The sequence below is a fragment of the Magallana gigas genome, chromosome 2, assembly GCF_963853765.1.
Source record: "Magallana gigas chromosome 2, xbMagGiga1.1, whole genome shotgun sequence".
NCBI lineage: Eukaryota > Metazoa > Mollusca > Bivalvia > Ostreida > Ostreidae > Magallana > Magallana gigas.
In genome coordinates this window covers 53,338,042-53,352,095 of record NC_088854.1, presented here as the reverse complement: position 1 = coordinate 53,352,095, position 14,054 = coordinate 53,338,042, and the positions used below count along the sequence as shown (strand labels likewise).

Below are 14,054 nucleotides of genomic sequence, written 5' to 3'. Positions count from 1 at the left end.
AGTCACTAGATATACAAGCCTTCTTCCTGATGACCCAATATTTCACCCAAGTTTTACCGGCCTTCCCTGCACCTAAGCTTACACAGCCTGGAAGTGAAAAGAACTGCATGGGCCTATCAGAAACCTCTCTGCAATGCCCACATTAGGGCATCAAGTGTAATTGACACTCAGTATTCCCATTCAATTTTGCTGAGAGAAAATGTTACAATTAAGTGCAATGTGTGCATTTTGTTCCAGCTTATACCTATAGCCATTCTGTGAAACAATCAATGACAAAGGAAAAGCAAACAGTTGTAAATTTTATATATTTGTTTATTTGCATCTTTGATGATTATGAAACCAAGTGACATGATAATAATGAACATGCACATTTGTAGATTTTTTTATCTTGCCATATTGTTTGTTGCTTAAAATAATGTGAACTAAAATATAGGTATATACCCAAAATGTAAAACAAATGAAATGAGTAAACACCACCCTTGGAGAATCATTAGATTCCAGATTTGCTGATATTTTTTTTGTTTTTTACAAACCACACTGGGGCAATGTTTACAAATTTCTTGCAATAGCACTTAAATAAAAACAAAAATAAATAGATAAAACAAAGGAACATTAAATAGAAGCAATCCTAGACAGCCATATAGTGTCTCTACAAGTTCAAATTAGAGTTCTGCAGTGCTACTACACTTCCTGCAGAAGAGACTGTACACTGACAAGCTGGTTTCTATCACTACTTATTGAACATATATTTGCCCTCCTTAATTAACCATATTACACAAATATCAAAGAAAAAGAAATTATATCAATTACAAAAAAAACAAGAACTAATTGAACTTGGTATAATTCCTTTCTTGTTCATTTGTTTGTACACTTTGTAGACACTTGGATTTCACATCTTCATAAGCAAAAGAAATATGGTCACTGTTTGGTGGCTTGACTTAAAACTTAAAAGTAAAATTTGTTCTCAGCTCAAAACAATTCATTCACAAAGCCCAAAACTTGGCAAGTTTTGTTTGTTCTTTAGTAACTTTCCAGTTGCCCTGCTTTTAATTTGTTCCAATTTGAGAGAGGCAGCTTTTGTTCCAATTATTGGCCTATTAAGTGAATATTATACAGATATGCACTATGCCTGCAAAGAGACATATTTCTTTGGATACAAAGTACGGTACTTTGTCGATGCTGTGATATCTACGCATGTATTAGTGAAATGAGGTCTGACAAAGCTGAGATCATTAATTGGTCAAATGCAATCTGAGTGAAGTTTTATACCACTGTAAGAAATATCTTGGAAACGCCGACAAATAAATTTAGGTGTATGCATGGATATGAAGAAGCTTAGCTTCCGCAAAATGTTGAGTTTCATACAAATGTGATAAACAGAGAATATAAAATTTATAAAAATATCATATGTACATTTTGGTAACAAATGAGATGAAGTGATCTACACAATGACAAGTGGAATGAGAACTGGAAGCTGATTGGTCAGGTTGGTGGGTTGTCATAGTAATGCTAAAGGATCTAAAAATAACCAATTTCAGACAACAGGGATCGGTGAAAGTTTAAAAGAGAACATAAAAAATCTAAAGTATGCCAAAAGCTTTAAAAGTGATATTAAAATGTAAATGTTATAAAACTTGACAGCATATGCTAACATGCTAAGAATATTTTGCTATAAAATGAGGAACAAATAAAAATCATGTACTGGCAGTTAAAAATTTTTCCATACAAAGTGCAAACCTCAGCACTCCATTCAAAATTAAGTACTTAAATCAATGCAATTTTATCAACAGCATATAAACTATTTCGGGAGCAAACATAGAAAACTGCAGGCTTAAACAATCAAATCTATAACTCAAATCCAACAGCTTCCTGCTTTTTTCTAATAAAAACAATGTAAATAACAATATTATTCTATAAATGCAACTCAAACTTTGGCCCCTTGCATGTACAAAATAAATCCTGCAAGATAAAAAAAAAGAACTGGTGCACAAATTAATCAAAGAAAAAAAACATCATTGTGCACCAAACTAACCAAACATATTTACACCTAATCCAGCCAATGTTAAATGCGTATATATAACCACAAAATATCTGCACCAATAAATTGCATGTAAAGTCACTTGCAAAAAGTCCACAGTCTTCATCACTGCCATATTTAACATGTTCACTCATGGCTAAATTGCATTTTAGAGAAACACAGGTTTATTGCGAATGGGTTGGTCAGGACTCGATATGGCCTCGGACCAATCAGAGTGGGCCGAGTGCGGGGACGAACTAGACCACTGTCCTGGAGAATCAGGCGAGGGGGTCAGATAATGTTCAGGGAGAGGCACACCTGACCGAACCTGTGGAGAGTCCATACTGCTCTGAGATTGGGGGGTGGGATATTTCTCTATATACATTTTTTGTGGGTAGTCAATGGCCTGGGATTGATGCATGTAAGAGTCATTGGTATACATGTTTGGCATGGTGGTGATCGGGAGATGAGTCTCTGAATTGCTGTACACATAATGATCATTCTGCCTGCTGTGGGGACTTCCATGAGCCGCCCGTTGCTCCTGGCGTGCCCGCTGATGCATGGCCTGGATGTGGGTGGGGGAGGTGGGCAGTGAATTCTTGGTGGGCTTTACTGGAGACATTTTACCATGTCCCATGGGACTGTTGATGGGGGGTTGAGAGGGTGGGGTGATGGAGGTGGTGTAGGTGGGGGGTGGGTTATGGTGGGGCTGGGTCCACTGTGGCTGCATGCCCGGACTGTTATTGTATTCATATGATAGAATGGCCTGGTCATCAGTCATGCTGTGAGACAGGGTCACATTGTCTATATGATACACAGGTTGCTGAGACATGCTGCGAGCATACATATCATACGAGGAAGGAGTCTGATCGTATCTCAGTGGGGACTCGATCGAGTTCCCCGGGGACACTGTCTCCATAGATGAAGCTGATCCTTCACAATTAGGTGAAGTTCCATGTTTCGGCGATTTCTTCTTTGTTTTTGGTTTTTTAGGATGCACACCATTAGGCAGCCCGTTAGGGGAGATAGGAGTATTTGAATTGTTCTTTCTCCTCTTTTGTTTGGAGTTTTTCTGCTGCATCATGTGCATGTGTCCTGGAGATGCAGGCATTCCGTTGGACAGTGTCATACCGGCAGGACTCATCCTGTATTCATCCAACAGACGTAAAATATCACGATGCTGCCTCTCGTGAGCTATGTCTCTAGGTAACCTGTCCATGTGATCTGTGATGTCACGGTTGGCATAGTGGTCAAGTAATATTTGGGCTGTATGACTACTCCCTTCTCTGGCTGCCAAAAATAATGGAGTTTCATCCTGCAAAATATTGTTAAAATCATTACAAATTTTTCATTTATGGATAAATTCACTTTAAAAAAATCAGTTTTTGACAAGTAAGCAGTGCTTGCCTTGGTATCCTGAGCATCTCTATTGGCACCATTCTGGAGCAAAGTCTGTGCAGCCTTAGAGTTATTAACAGCTGCTGCCCAGTGCAGGGCTGTTTTACCTGCAGAGAAAACAAATCATTCACATACTGATCAACATAACATACATCACTTTGTAAATGAAAACAGCTATCAATGCAAGTCTGACCCACTCATAAATAAGCTGGTGTCTGACCTCAGAACTACATATAAATGACTACTGTAAAGACAGACGGGTAGACCTACCCCATTCGTCTGTCATGTTGATGTCTGCGTCAGACTTGATGAGGTCCTCCACCATTCCTTCTACGGCCATTCGGACCGCCAGGATCAATGGCGTTGTCCCGTCCTGGGATTTGGCGTTTAGATTTGTAGAACGATTCCTCAGTAAAATCTGCAAAGAGGGAGATTATACTTGTGAGAACCAATGAACATTAATTAAATCTGATGCTTTAAAACAAACATGTGCACAGTAAAGCATATTCCATCACTTTTATCATGACTTACTTGGAACACGCCTAGGGCATCAGCAGCAATGGCGGCATGGAGAGGGGTGCGACCTGTGATGTCCTCAGCATTACAATCAGCTCCAGCATCCAGTAATACTTTGGCAGCATCAGCCCGAGCATATCTGGCCGCCAAGTGGAGTGAAGTCTCACCTAATTAACAGAAAATGTCAACTTAAACTATATATCCAAATCACTTTAATAAAAGAACACACCACAAAGATCTATAAACATGAAAGAGATTAAAGAAGTGGCTATGGCTTGGTGTGCATTCTGACCTGTCCTGTCTGTCTGTGCGTTGATTTCGGCCCCCTGTACCAGCAAGGCTTGGATGACCTCCACCGACTTGTCATCAGAGTCCCCGCTGTTACTACTCTCCCCGGACCCTGACCCACTCGACTCGTTATCACACCCATTGTCCAGTCCATTGCCCCGGTAAGATGCCAACATCAGGGGAGTTAACCCATCTGGACCACGAACATCCACGTCGTTCACATGTGTATGCTCGTTGTCATAGGGTGGAGTCAGAGCCATCTGGTCGTTGGGGATGTTGGCAGCATTGAGGTGTCTGGAGGTCCACTGTCTCTGGTCCGTATCTGAGGGTGGGGGTGAGAGCACCTGCTCCAGATGTTTACTTTGAGTTTCCATCTGATAAGAAAGAAACAGTAAAGAATAAATGTATTAGTGTTAAAGCTATGGGTACATAGATAAACAGAGCTGTGGTTGTAGGGATGGGTACCTTGGCATGCTTTGCTTTTGGCATGTCATCATCTGTGTCCCAGGGAGGAGAAGTGACCTGGGTGTTAAGGTCATCACAGCCAGGGCCTTTCACGTTCCTGTCAATACAATACACAGTTAGTTACTTCTTCATAAAGTGAGATAAGAACAAAAGAACAATTACATTATGAAACATATCATCTGTTCACAGAACACTTACTTCATTTCCTCTCCATCAGGTACCCTTCGTTTGGCAGTGCGTGGAGGTCCTGTCGATTTAGGTCCGGAATTGCTCATAAAGAATCCCTCGGGGAACCAGGTGGTTCCATGGGCTGTTTTTCTGCGGGACAGCACAAATATCACGACGACAATCATTATTAGAACAGCTGCTATGGAAACAGCTACATATATGTAGGCCATGTTAGGTGTTCCCGGTGATTGAGTGGTTCCACCATCACATTCCTTACCCATGCAGTCTTTCACTGTTCAAAAGAAATTTACATTATAGTGTCATTGTAAACAAAACCAAATTATCTATCATTTTAATACTATCATGTTTTAATGTGAACACCTTTCTTACTTTCAATTCGCTCAACTTTCACCCCAGTGTCGTATCCATTTTTCACTGCCACTGCAAACACTTGGGTTGCCACATCCAGATTGGTAATGCAGTCCAACTCTGCATTTACACTGACACAACTGCTGGCATCCAAAGTCAAATAAACCTTAGTCCTATAAAATATCAATGTTACATTTCATTTCTCTACAACTAGTAAGAAATCAAATTGTACTTGTGACACCTTTAACATTTTAATGATTTATAATTTACCCATTGGTTTCTGTTGATGGAGCAGGTGCCCTTCTAAACCTGTTCAGCATTCCTTCCAGAGCCAAATCTGCGTATCTTTTAGCTCGTCCCTGCATGGCAGTGGGTTCCCAAGGATAAACCATGAAACTGTTGTTGGCATCCCTCTTTATTTCCACCAGAACATTTAGCAACAAACCAAGCTGCCTCAGAAACAAGGCTCTTTTGTAGAGAAACTCTGTTGGTGAAACTTTCACAAAGACAATCATAGAGCCCGGCACTTGAGATTTTGCGTTGGATTTCCCTTTACAATCACTGCCGTCCCAGTTACATTCCTTAACATTGCAAGTTTCATCGCAGAGTCCGTTGTTGTATAACCGGTCGCAGTAGAAGTTGCCGAATGGGTTACAGTCCTTGTGTTCGCGACAGTCCCCTCCGTCATAAAGACATTGCTGGTTGTTGCACCTGTGGTCACACTCGCTGTTATTGTACTTGATGGCACAGTATTCGGGGTCAAAGCATTTTTCGTAGAGGTCGGGGACCCCAAAGGAGCAGTCCCCTCCGTCATACTGACATTTAGCTCGGTTACACTCCTCCTACAAGTCAAACACATTTATTAGATTTAGCTACAAGAATTCAATATCAGCATCATCACATCTTGCTGTGATGAGTCAATGTACATCATCTGAATTGAGAATTGCAATTTACAGTACACTTTTCAGTTCACATTTTTTAGGGACATTCTATACAGTACCTCACAGATTCTGTTCTGGGCTTTCGCAGCACAGCCATTAATCTCACAGATGTCAATAACGGCGGTGGTTTGCGGACTTCCTGTGTTGGACGCATCATATCTCTCACAGTTCAAACCAACATAGTTCCTAGGACATATGCATTCATATTTTCCTATTTGAAAAAATACCAATTGTACAATTTTTTAAAACTCAACTAGAAGAGATTTCTATAAAAGAAAATTCAATATTCTACAGTGTTTTCATTTATTTCTCCTGGAATCAATACTCAGATTCAAGGTTAGGTAAAGGGAACAGTGCTTTTGTCAATCCATAATTAAGTAAACATGTGATGAGGATCACTCAATAGCAATATCCACCAAATATTAATGTTCAATGAATAACGATAAAACCTAATTTATGAAACGATATCAACAGAAATAATCCAGGATGAGCCTGTTACTGACCCATTCTGTTGCGACAGCTGCCTCCGTTTCTACATGGGTTGTAGGCCTTGTCGCACTCATCCAGGATGTCCTGATCACAGATGCTCCCTCCCACCCCCGGTGGACAGATACACTGGAACTGGTTCTTTCCCATTGGATGGCACACTCCTTCATTCAGACAGGGCCCACTGCTACAAGCCGTGATCTCTGTCTCACACAGGTCACCACTGTAAGGCTCCATACAGGTACAGATTGGCTTGGAATCCCCACTAGTGCACTTGCCACCATTCTTACAGGGCTGACTTGCACAGAAGTTGATCTTTTCGCTGCAGTTATGACCTATAAGAAGAAAAAACCATCATGAATTACTTAAATATGAATAGAATTTAAGATGTCTCCACAAAGCTGATTAAAGCACTGGCTGACCACAAATTAAAAAAACCCTACAAAACTTTTGATATTTTTATTTTTACATTTTTAAAGGAAATGGTTTTTTATTTAATCAACTATAATAGTTTGAATGCAACTGACCTCTGTACCCGGGGTTGCATTCACAGCGGTAGTCGTTGACCATCTGGATACAGCTGTGGGTGCCTAGAGGATCACAGGGGTTGGACAGACACTCATTGATATCTCCCTCACAGCGAGGACCCACATAACCTGGCTGGCAGTTACATTCGTATCCATTTATCTTTTCTACACAGGTGCCCCCATGGAAACAGGCACCAGCAAAGCAGTCTTGTTCATCAAGTTCACACAGCAAGCCCTTCGTTCCTGGTAGACAAGAGCAGGTGAAGTTATCGTCCAGGTCGTGGCATTTCCCACCATTGGTGCAAGGATTGTGAGCGCAATCATCCACGTTTCTCTCACAGTTGTCTCCCTCGAACCCCTTCTTACACTGACACAAGTAGTCTCCAATTCTATCCATACACGTGGCGCCATTCTGACAAGGTGCCGACTGACATTCGTCAACATCTATTTCGCAATAGCTTCCCTGGTAACCCCGGTGACACGTACAGTTGTGAGAGTTGCCTATATCATGGCAGGTCCCCCCATTTTGGCACAGTTGAGCGACTGATACTCCTGAAGAAGTAAAGAACTGGTTAAATACTTTACATATGTAGTTCATTAGTCATAGAAGGCCTTTAATTTTATCATAAATATAGACTGGTAAGCTATTAAGTTTTTAACTTGCCTTTGGATATGGCTGCCACTTCACATGTTATAGTCTGTACATCACAGATCTGGCCTGTCCAGCCGGCCGGACAACTGCATCTAAATGTATTGGCCGTCTGTGTGCAGGTGCCCCCATTCATGCAAGGACCCTCAACACACCAATCATGAAATTCCTAAGAATGAAAAAAATTAAGATGTGTCAAGTTGTATTCTTATGACTACCAGTAATCATTTTCATTTAACATTTTTCAGAAACGTATGGATGTTGTCAACAATTTTTTGAGTTATTTTTCTTACTTCACATCTCGACCCTGTGAACCCGTATGGACAAACACAGTGAAAGGAGGTAAGGCTCTTGTCATTGACACATGTGCCTCCCTCTAGACAAGGGTTGGAATCACAGGGCAGGATCCTAGTTTCACAGTTCATCCCTTCAAATCCTAGAGCACACTCACATCGGAAGCTATTGACCAGATCATGACAGGTACCTCCATTCAAACATGAGCTGCAAAAAAAAATTCAAAATATTTGCACTCAACCATAATTTCAACAACAAAATATTTTTAAATCCAACAATTTTTTTTACAAAGTCTGAGGCTCCTCTGAATTGCCTCCCTTTGGCCGTACCCACCTTTCTGTACAGTCATTATCGTTGACATGACAGTTGGTGCCACTGTAGCCAGGTTTACAGGTACAGGTGTAGGAGTTGACATAGTCATTACACACCGCTCCATGCTCACAAGGGTTTGAGGCGCACTCATTGATATCATTCTGGCAATGGTAGCCACTAAACCCAGGAGGACAGATACAGGTGTAGTTAGCGACCTTATCGTAGCATGTTCCCCCGTTCTGACAGGGAGAGGACTCACAGTCGTTGATGTTCGACTCGCAGAAACGACCAGTGTAGCCTCTGGAACACATGCACTTGTACGAGCCATACGTGTTGACACAGGTACCCTCAGAATGACACTGAGTGGTCTTGCATTCGTCATAGTCTTCACTGCAGTAGCGACCTACAGGTCAAAGGTTAAACATGATAAAATGGTCAAAGCTTACATCAGGATCATTTTAAACTTTTTGTTCACTGACCCATGGAGTGATTACAAGTGAGTGAGTGAACTTACCAGTAAGTCCCTGAGGACAGTAGCAGGAGAAGTCTGTGAAGTCTGCAGAGGCTGAGCATGTGGCACTGTTATGACAGGGGTTGGGATTGCAGGGGTCCAGCTTGGTGTCACAGTTTTTGCCTGTCCACTGGACCTCACAGTGACATTTGTAGTCATTGGCCAAATCAGTGCAGGAACCATGAGCACAAGGATTAGTAGCACAGTTGTCAATGTTGATCTCACAATTCACACCTGCAACATTCAAAATCAAAATCATTCCTTGTTTACAGTCAAAACAATCTAAAAGCAAGCAGAAGATGTAAGCCACCAAATTTCTAAAACAATCTGAACCCTGTATCTCAACTCACCTGTAAATCCTGGCACACAGTCACACCTGTAGCTCCCATCCAGATCGTGGCACACCCCCTGGTGCTGACAAGGGTTCGAGGCACACTCATTGGTTTTGGTCTCGCATCGAATGCCCTCATAGCCAGCAGGACAAGAACATGTATACTTGTTGACTCCATCCTTACACTGGCCTCCGTTTAGGCACGGATTACTGGCACACTCATCCACATTGGATAGACAGGTTGCGTCGTGATATCCGTACGGACAGTCACAGTGGAAGCCATTTTCCAGGTCTCTACAGGTGCCCCCATTGTGACACGGATTTGGGTTACAGTCATCCACGTTAACATCACAACGATCTCCTGTAAATCAAATGTGGTACATGTTTATACCTTTGCAATATATACAAAGTAATTCTTTGCCGTTTTCTGATCTGGACTGGACAAAAGAAAGCCCACAAAAACTAAATTCCTCGCAGATTTTTACTTTCCGTTTTTGAACAGGTACTAATGAAGATGGAGTCTACCATTAACTTGAGTTCAGTTATGTCCATACCTGTATATCCTGGCTTGCAGCGACACACAAAGTTATTCAAACCATCCTCACATGTTGCTCCATTTATACAGGGGTTGTCTTTACAGTCGTCAAAATTCACTTCACAGTTTTTACCTGAAACACAAACAATACATCTTATTATCCATACAAAAACAACATACTGCCATATATTACGCATTTTTTTTTTTTGCATTTCTGTATTATTTGTTATTCTGAATAATATATATCCATGTCAGATAAAACAGTTTTACTATCTGATATGTTTGCCTTATTACACTCTATGGGCATTTTAACTTTCAAAAAAAGAGAAAAAATCTAATTGTTTTATTCCCATTCATGCACCCCCACCCCCCCCCCCCCACCCCACCCCACCCCTTTTTTCCAACAAGAAAAAAAGATGCAAAATACACAATTTTAAACTTTCTATATAAGGTGTCTTCCAATAGGCCTGGGAACCTCAACAGGTTGTTATGTATTCATTGAAGTTAATCACATAATGACATACAAAGCTAAAGAGAGACTGGCACACAAAGACTTCTCCAGACAATGTCTGGAAAGGATGTCTCTCATCTCTCTCTCTCTCTCTCGTTTTTGGCTAATTTTAGTTGCTTTTGTGAGAAGGAGGGCACTTCGAAGTATATATCCTTTATAACAAAGACTAGACTGTCTGTCAGCTATTCAACAGATGCATACTAATGCGCTCTGAAGATGTGACCTGCAACCCAATCACATACCTGCATTTTTTAGGCAACACTAGTTCATTTAAAAATCTATTTTCGGTACCAACTTGAGAAAAAATTCTTAATCCAATTACACACTCCAAAATTATCATTACTGTTTAATTTTTAAATTAGAGTGCTGTTTATTAAATAAATCTGAGTTTTGACACATTAACATTTAATTGTAAATCAGTAGGGGCAGGTGAGATTTGTAGAAGGGTGGACTGATATTAATCTGCCCGAGTGATCACCGTCCATTGTACACCAACAATGTCTTCAGCAAACTCCCAGGATCCCTTCTATGACTCAGGCTTAATGTGTTTTAACGGCCTCACCTGAGCGACTTTATCTGTACCCAGATAATACACCTGAGTGAACTTTATTTTGGGTAATGGATAAAATTTCTTATTCATCTGATGGCAAATACACGGATTATATCTACTTAGTTAAGAGAATTTTCTTAGGGAAACTAGCCTTTGTATGCTTTTTGTTTTCCCAAGAGCAGTGACCACTGCTGAATTCAGCATATTCTTTCTGTTTATTTAAAGTAAATATTTTGTTAATAAAGCCCAAATAACTTCTAGTTTTTGTATCTATTTTAGCATTTGCTTTGGGGAATTATATAAAGTCTCCTCTCTAAACCTTACTAAAGGGAAGTAACTCTTACCAGTAGTTCCCCTTGGACATCTACATTCGTATCCCGCAGCATTTGCAATAGTGTGACAAGTTCCACCATATTTACAAGGCTGGGACTCGCATTCATCAATGTCCGTTTCGCAGTGGGTGCCTGTGTACCCCTCAGGACACACACACTGGTAGTCCCCCAGGAGATCCCTGCAGGTGCCCCCATTGCTGCATGTAACCCCCCTACAGTCATCAATGTTAGTTTCACATCTGTCTCCCTGGTACCCTACAAAACACAGGAAAACAAAATTTGGTTGAGTGACAAAAACATCATTTAAGGAACTTAGTGCACTCTTTTTCTTTATTTAATATCAATTTTCCTCCCTGGATATAAAAATAACTGCATCATACACGAGAGAGCAAGAGTCTGCCAACTTTCTCTATGGCATAACAATTTTTTAAGATGGCACCACTTCTCTCAACAGGTATTCTGAAAGCACCAGGAAACATTTACAGAATGTTCACAAACACAACAAATGCATTTCACCAGGTGTTATTAGGGAAGCATACAGCTGAGTTCTAGGAAGAAGACCTGCAGTTTATCATATTATAGAGATGCTCCATCTTGTGATATCAATGGGTTCTTTTAATGATGGTATAACAGTAAAGATACACAGCTTTATCAATATTAATTGACCTATTTCTCCAGCAGTAGTATAGAGATATTTTTTTGGCTAGTGATTGCCATGTTTTTCTTACCATGTGCACAGGAACACGTATATGCATTAATTTTGTCTTTGCAGGTTGCCCCATTCTGGCATGGATTGCTAGCACATTCATCAATGTTGATCTGACATGTTGCTCCCTCAAAACCTACAAAATTACAACTCCAAATTACACCCTACATATTAGAGTAAGGCTCGTTAAAATTGCTCATTTCAGAAATCAATAATTTTAACAAAAGAAAAAATTTGCCATAAATTATATTTGTAAAAGAAAATTATGTTAGAACTTAATAATGTGCATTTAGGGCATTTTCTTTCAAATGATTATGTTCATTTTTTTCTAAGGTATTTCAAACAATTAATCATTCGTTTGTACAGAAAACCTAAGGCAATTACGTATTGAATACTTCTGGATTCTCACACTTTTCTCAGCGATTGCATGCATCACCGAGTACTCGGGGCCAGCGTGTGCTCTCATCGTGAGCAGTCCCTTACATCCCTTACAATAAGGTGATTAAATCTGTTGTCAATTATTACTAAACTGTCTTTCACTGAGTACAAGCTATCCCCCTAATCAAGATTCTTCATCCATAAATAATAGCAAAAAAAGTGTCCCGTGGCAAAAGCAAACAGATTTAAATCTTTTCTCCTCCCTCCGACTGTTGTTTTTACAGCTATAGCGAGGCCAACTAGGACCTTGGGTGGGTATTGACACCAAAAGATTAATATTATAAATTACACAGTTTCCTCAACCCAACAAAGCATACATAGTGTACTTTTCTAAACCTAATAGGCAAGCACTCCAAATAATTGATCTAGTCATTTGTGAAAAAAAATTATCTAAAAAACTTTGAAAAACTCCTCTCATTTAAGAATAATCTAATTTTAAGATGTAATTTCAATCAGCAAATTTGTAAGATGTAACATGTAGTCCAAACTCTGCTACTCTGTGAAAGAAATATGTAATGAATCAGTGGACGACAGCGGTAATCTGATACAGATTTCCCTTCCTCCAACTGCACCTAGATAACCCTGTTGATAGTGTCAACACAAAGTACTCCCTCTTGACTGGATTCACTCGGTACAAGTGTTGGCAGTACTGCGGACCAAGACTATTTAGAACTGAGAACTACCAGTCAAATGCACAGAACAATTGTATGATGTAGCTGAGAGTACCAACTCTTTCGTTACTAGTTGAGGCGCAGTACTAACGGTTATTTTAGGTCAGGAAATGGGGTGGGATGGGATTGAGGGGTCAGGATTGAGATTATCATTACCTGGAGGACAGGTACACTTAAATTTATTGGTCAAGTCTTCACACACGCCTCCATTCTGACAGGGGCTGGACTGACACTCATCGATATCTTCTTCACAAACTGTTCCTGTGTATCCTACAAAAAACAACAATACTTTCAGATTAATAAATGTTCCAAAACATTGATTTCTTTTTTGTTTAATATCAAAATACAACCCCCCTTCCTTTTGTCATTAAAAAAATCAAAGCATTATAAAAAAAACCATTAACATAATTACATATATAATGTATACTTTCAGACTTTTAATTTAATTTTACTTCACTTAAATCTGACCCGAGCCATGAAGTATACTTGTCTTTGATAAATAAGATTTAATCACAAGAAATCAATTTTTAAGACTTTTCAACTGTGGAGTTTCACATCCTAAACTCCAAAAAGTTCCTTTGTGATCATTCTTGCTAAACCAATTCTTTCCACTGTGTCTTAATCTTTGATCCTGTTTATCTAATTGTTTTGATTCAAAAATAACATTTAATAATTTTTATTCTGGAGAATAAAACCAATGGAGGGGGACTAGATAATGACTGGGATGAATGTGGCGAGGAGTTTGAGCACCCTTCACTTTCCTCACTGCAGGTTAAGACCGAAGTATGTAACATAATTACAGATGTTATCTCAACTTGCAACATAGGAAAACATTTTAATGACCCCAGATCGTGGGAACTCTCAAAATCTACACCAACCAAAATGGTGGGGATAATTATGGGATTTCTCTGATTAAAACAGTTGCTACTATTCCGCGTAAGTAAAATAACCCAGACACATATAGAAAACATATGGTACAGTCACAAAGAGCTCCGTCCTCGTAGCACATTTTTCTATTTTAATTTCCATGTTGCAGGTT

General features: G+C 39.9%; 1 protein-coding gene across 3 annotated transcripts in view; it reads right to left on the bottom strand.

Annotated features, from left to right (window-relative positions):
* Nucleotides 1-291: 291 nt before the first annotated feature.
* The window catches only part of LOC105344250 (neurogenic locus Notch protein), a 44,642-nt gene continuing 30,879 nt past the window's right edge, over nucleotides 292-14,054 (bottom strand). For all 3 annotated transcript variants that reach the window (XM_011451978.4, XM_011451972.4, XM_011451989.4), the window contains 21 exons: nucleotides 13,172-13,285; nucleotides 11,929-12,042; nucleotides 11,213-11,455; nucleotides 9,827-9,940; nucleotides 9,292-9,633; nucleotides 8,945-9,175; nucleotides 8,452-8,833; nucleotides 8,118-8,325; nucleotides 7,840-7,993; nucleotides 7,176-7,727; nucleotides 6,666-6,983; nucleotides 6,222-6,373; nucleotides 5,492-6,063; nucleotides 5,243-5,394; nucleotides 4,883-5,144; nucleotides 4,685-4,781; nucleotides 4,224-4,593; nucleotides 3,947-4,098; nucleotides 3,686-3,833; nucleotides 3,425-3,522; nucleotides 292-3,332 (listed from right to left, as the gene is read on the bottom strand). In XM_011451978.4, coding sequence (XP_011450280.3) covers nucleotides 2,187-3,332; nucleotides 3,425-3,522; nucleotides 3,686-3,833; nucleotides 3,947-4,098; nucleotides 4,224-4,593; nucleotides 4,685-4,781; nucleotides 4,883-5,144; nucleotides 5,243-5,394; nucleotides 5,492-6,063; nucleotides 6,222-6,373; nucleotides 6,666-6,983; nucleotides 7,176-7,727; nucleotides 7,840-7,993; nucleotides 8,118-8,325; nucleotides 8,452-8,833; nucleotides 8,945-9,175; nucleotides 9,292-9,633; nucleotides 9,827-9,940; nucleotides 11,213-11,455; nucleotides 11,929-12,042; nucleotides 13,172-13,285 — 5,921 coding nt within the window. In that variant the 3' untranslated portion in view covers nucleotides 292-2,186. The remainder of the gene's footprint in view (nucleotides 3,333-3,424; nucleotides 3,523-3,685; nucleotides 3,834-3,946; nucleotides 4,099-4,223; nucleotides 4,594-4,684; nucleotides 4,782-4,882; nucleotides 5,145-5,242; nucleotides 5,395-5,491; nucleotides 6,064-6,221; nucleotides 6,374-6,665; nucleotides 6,984-7,175; nucleotides 7,728-7,839; nucleotides 7,994-8,117; nucleotides 8,326-8,451; nucleotides 8,834-8,944; nucleotides 9,176-9,291; nucleotides 9,634-9,826; nucleotides 9,941-11,212; nucleotides 11,456-11,928; nucleotides 12,043-13,171; nucleotides 13,286-14,054) is intronic.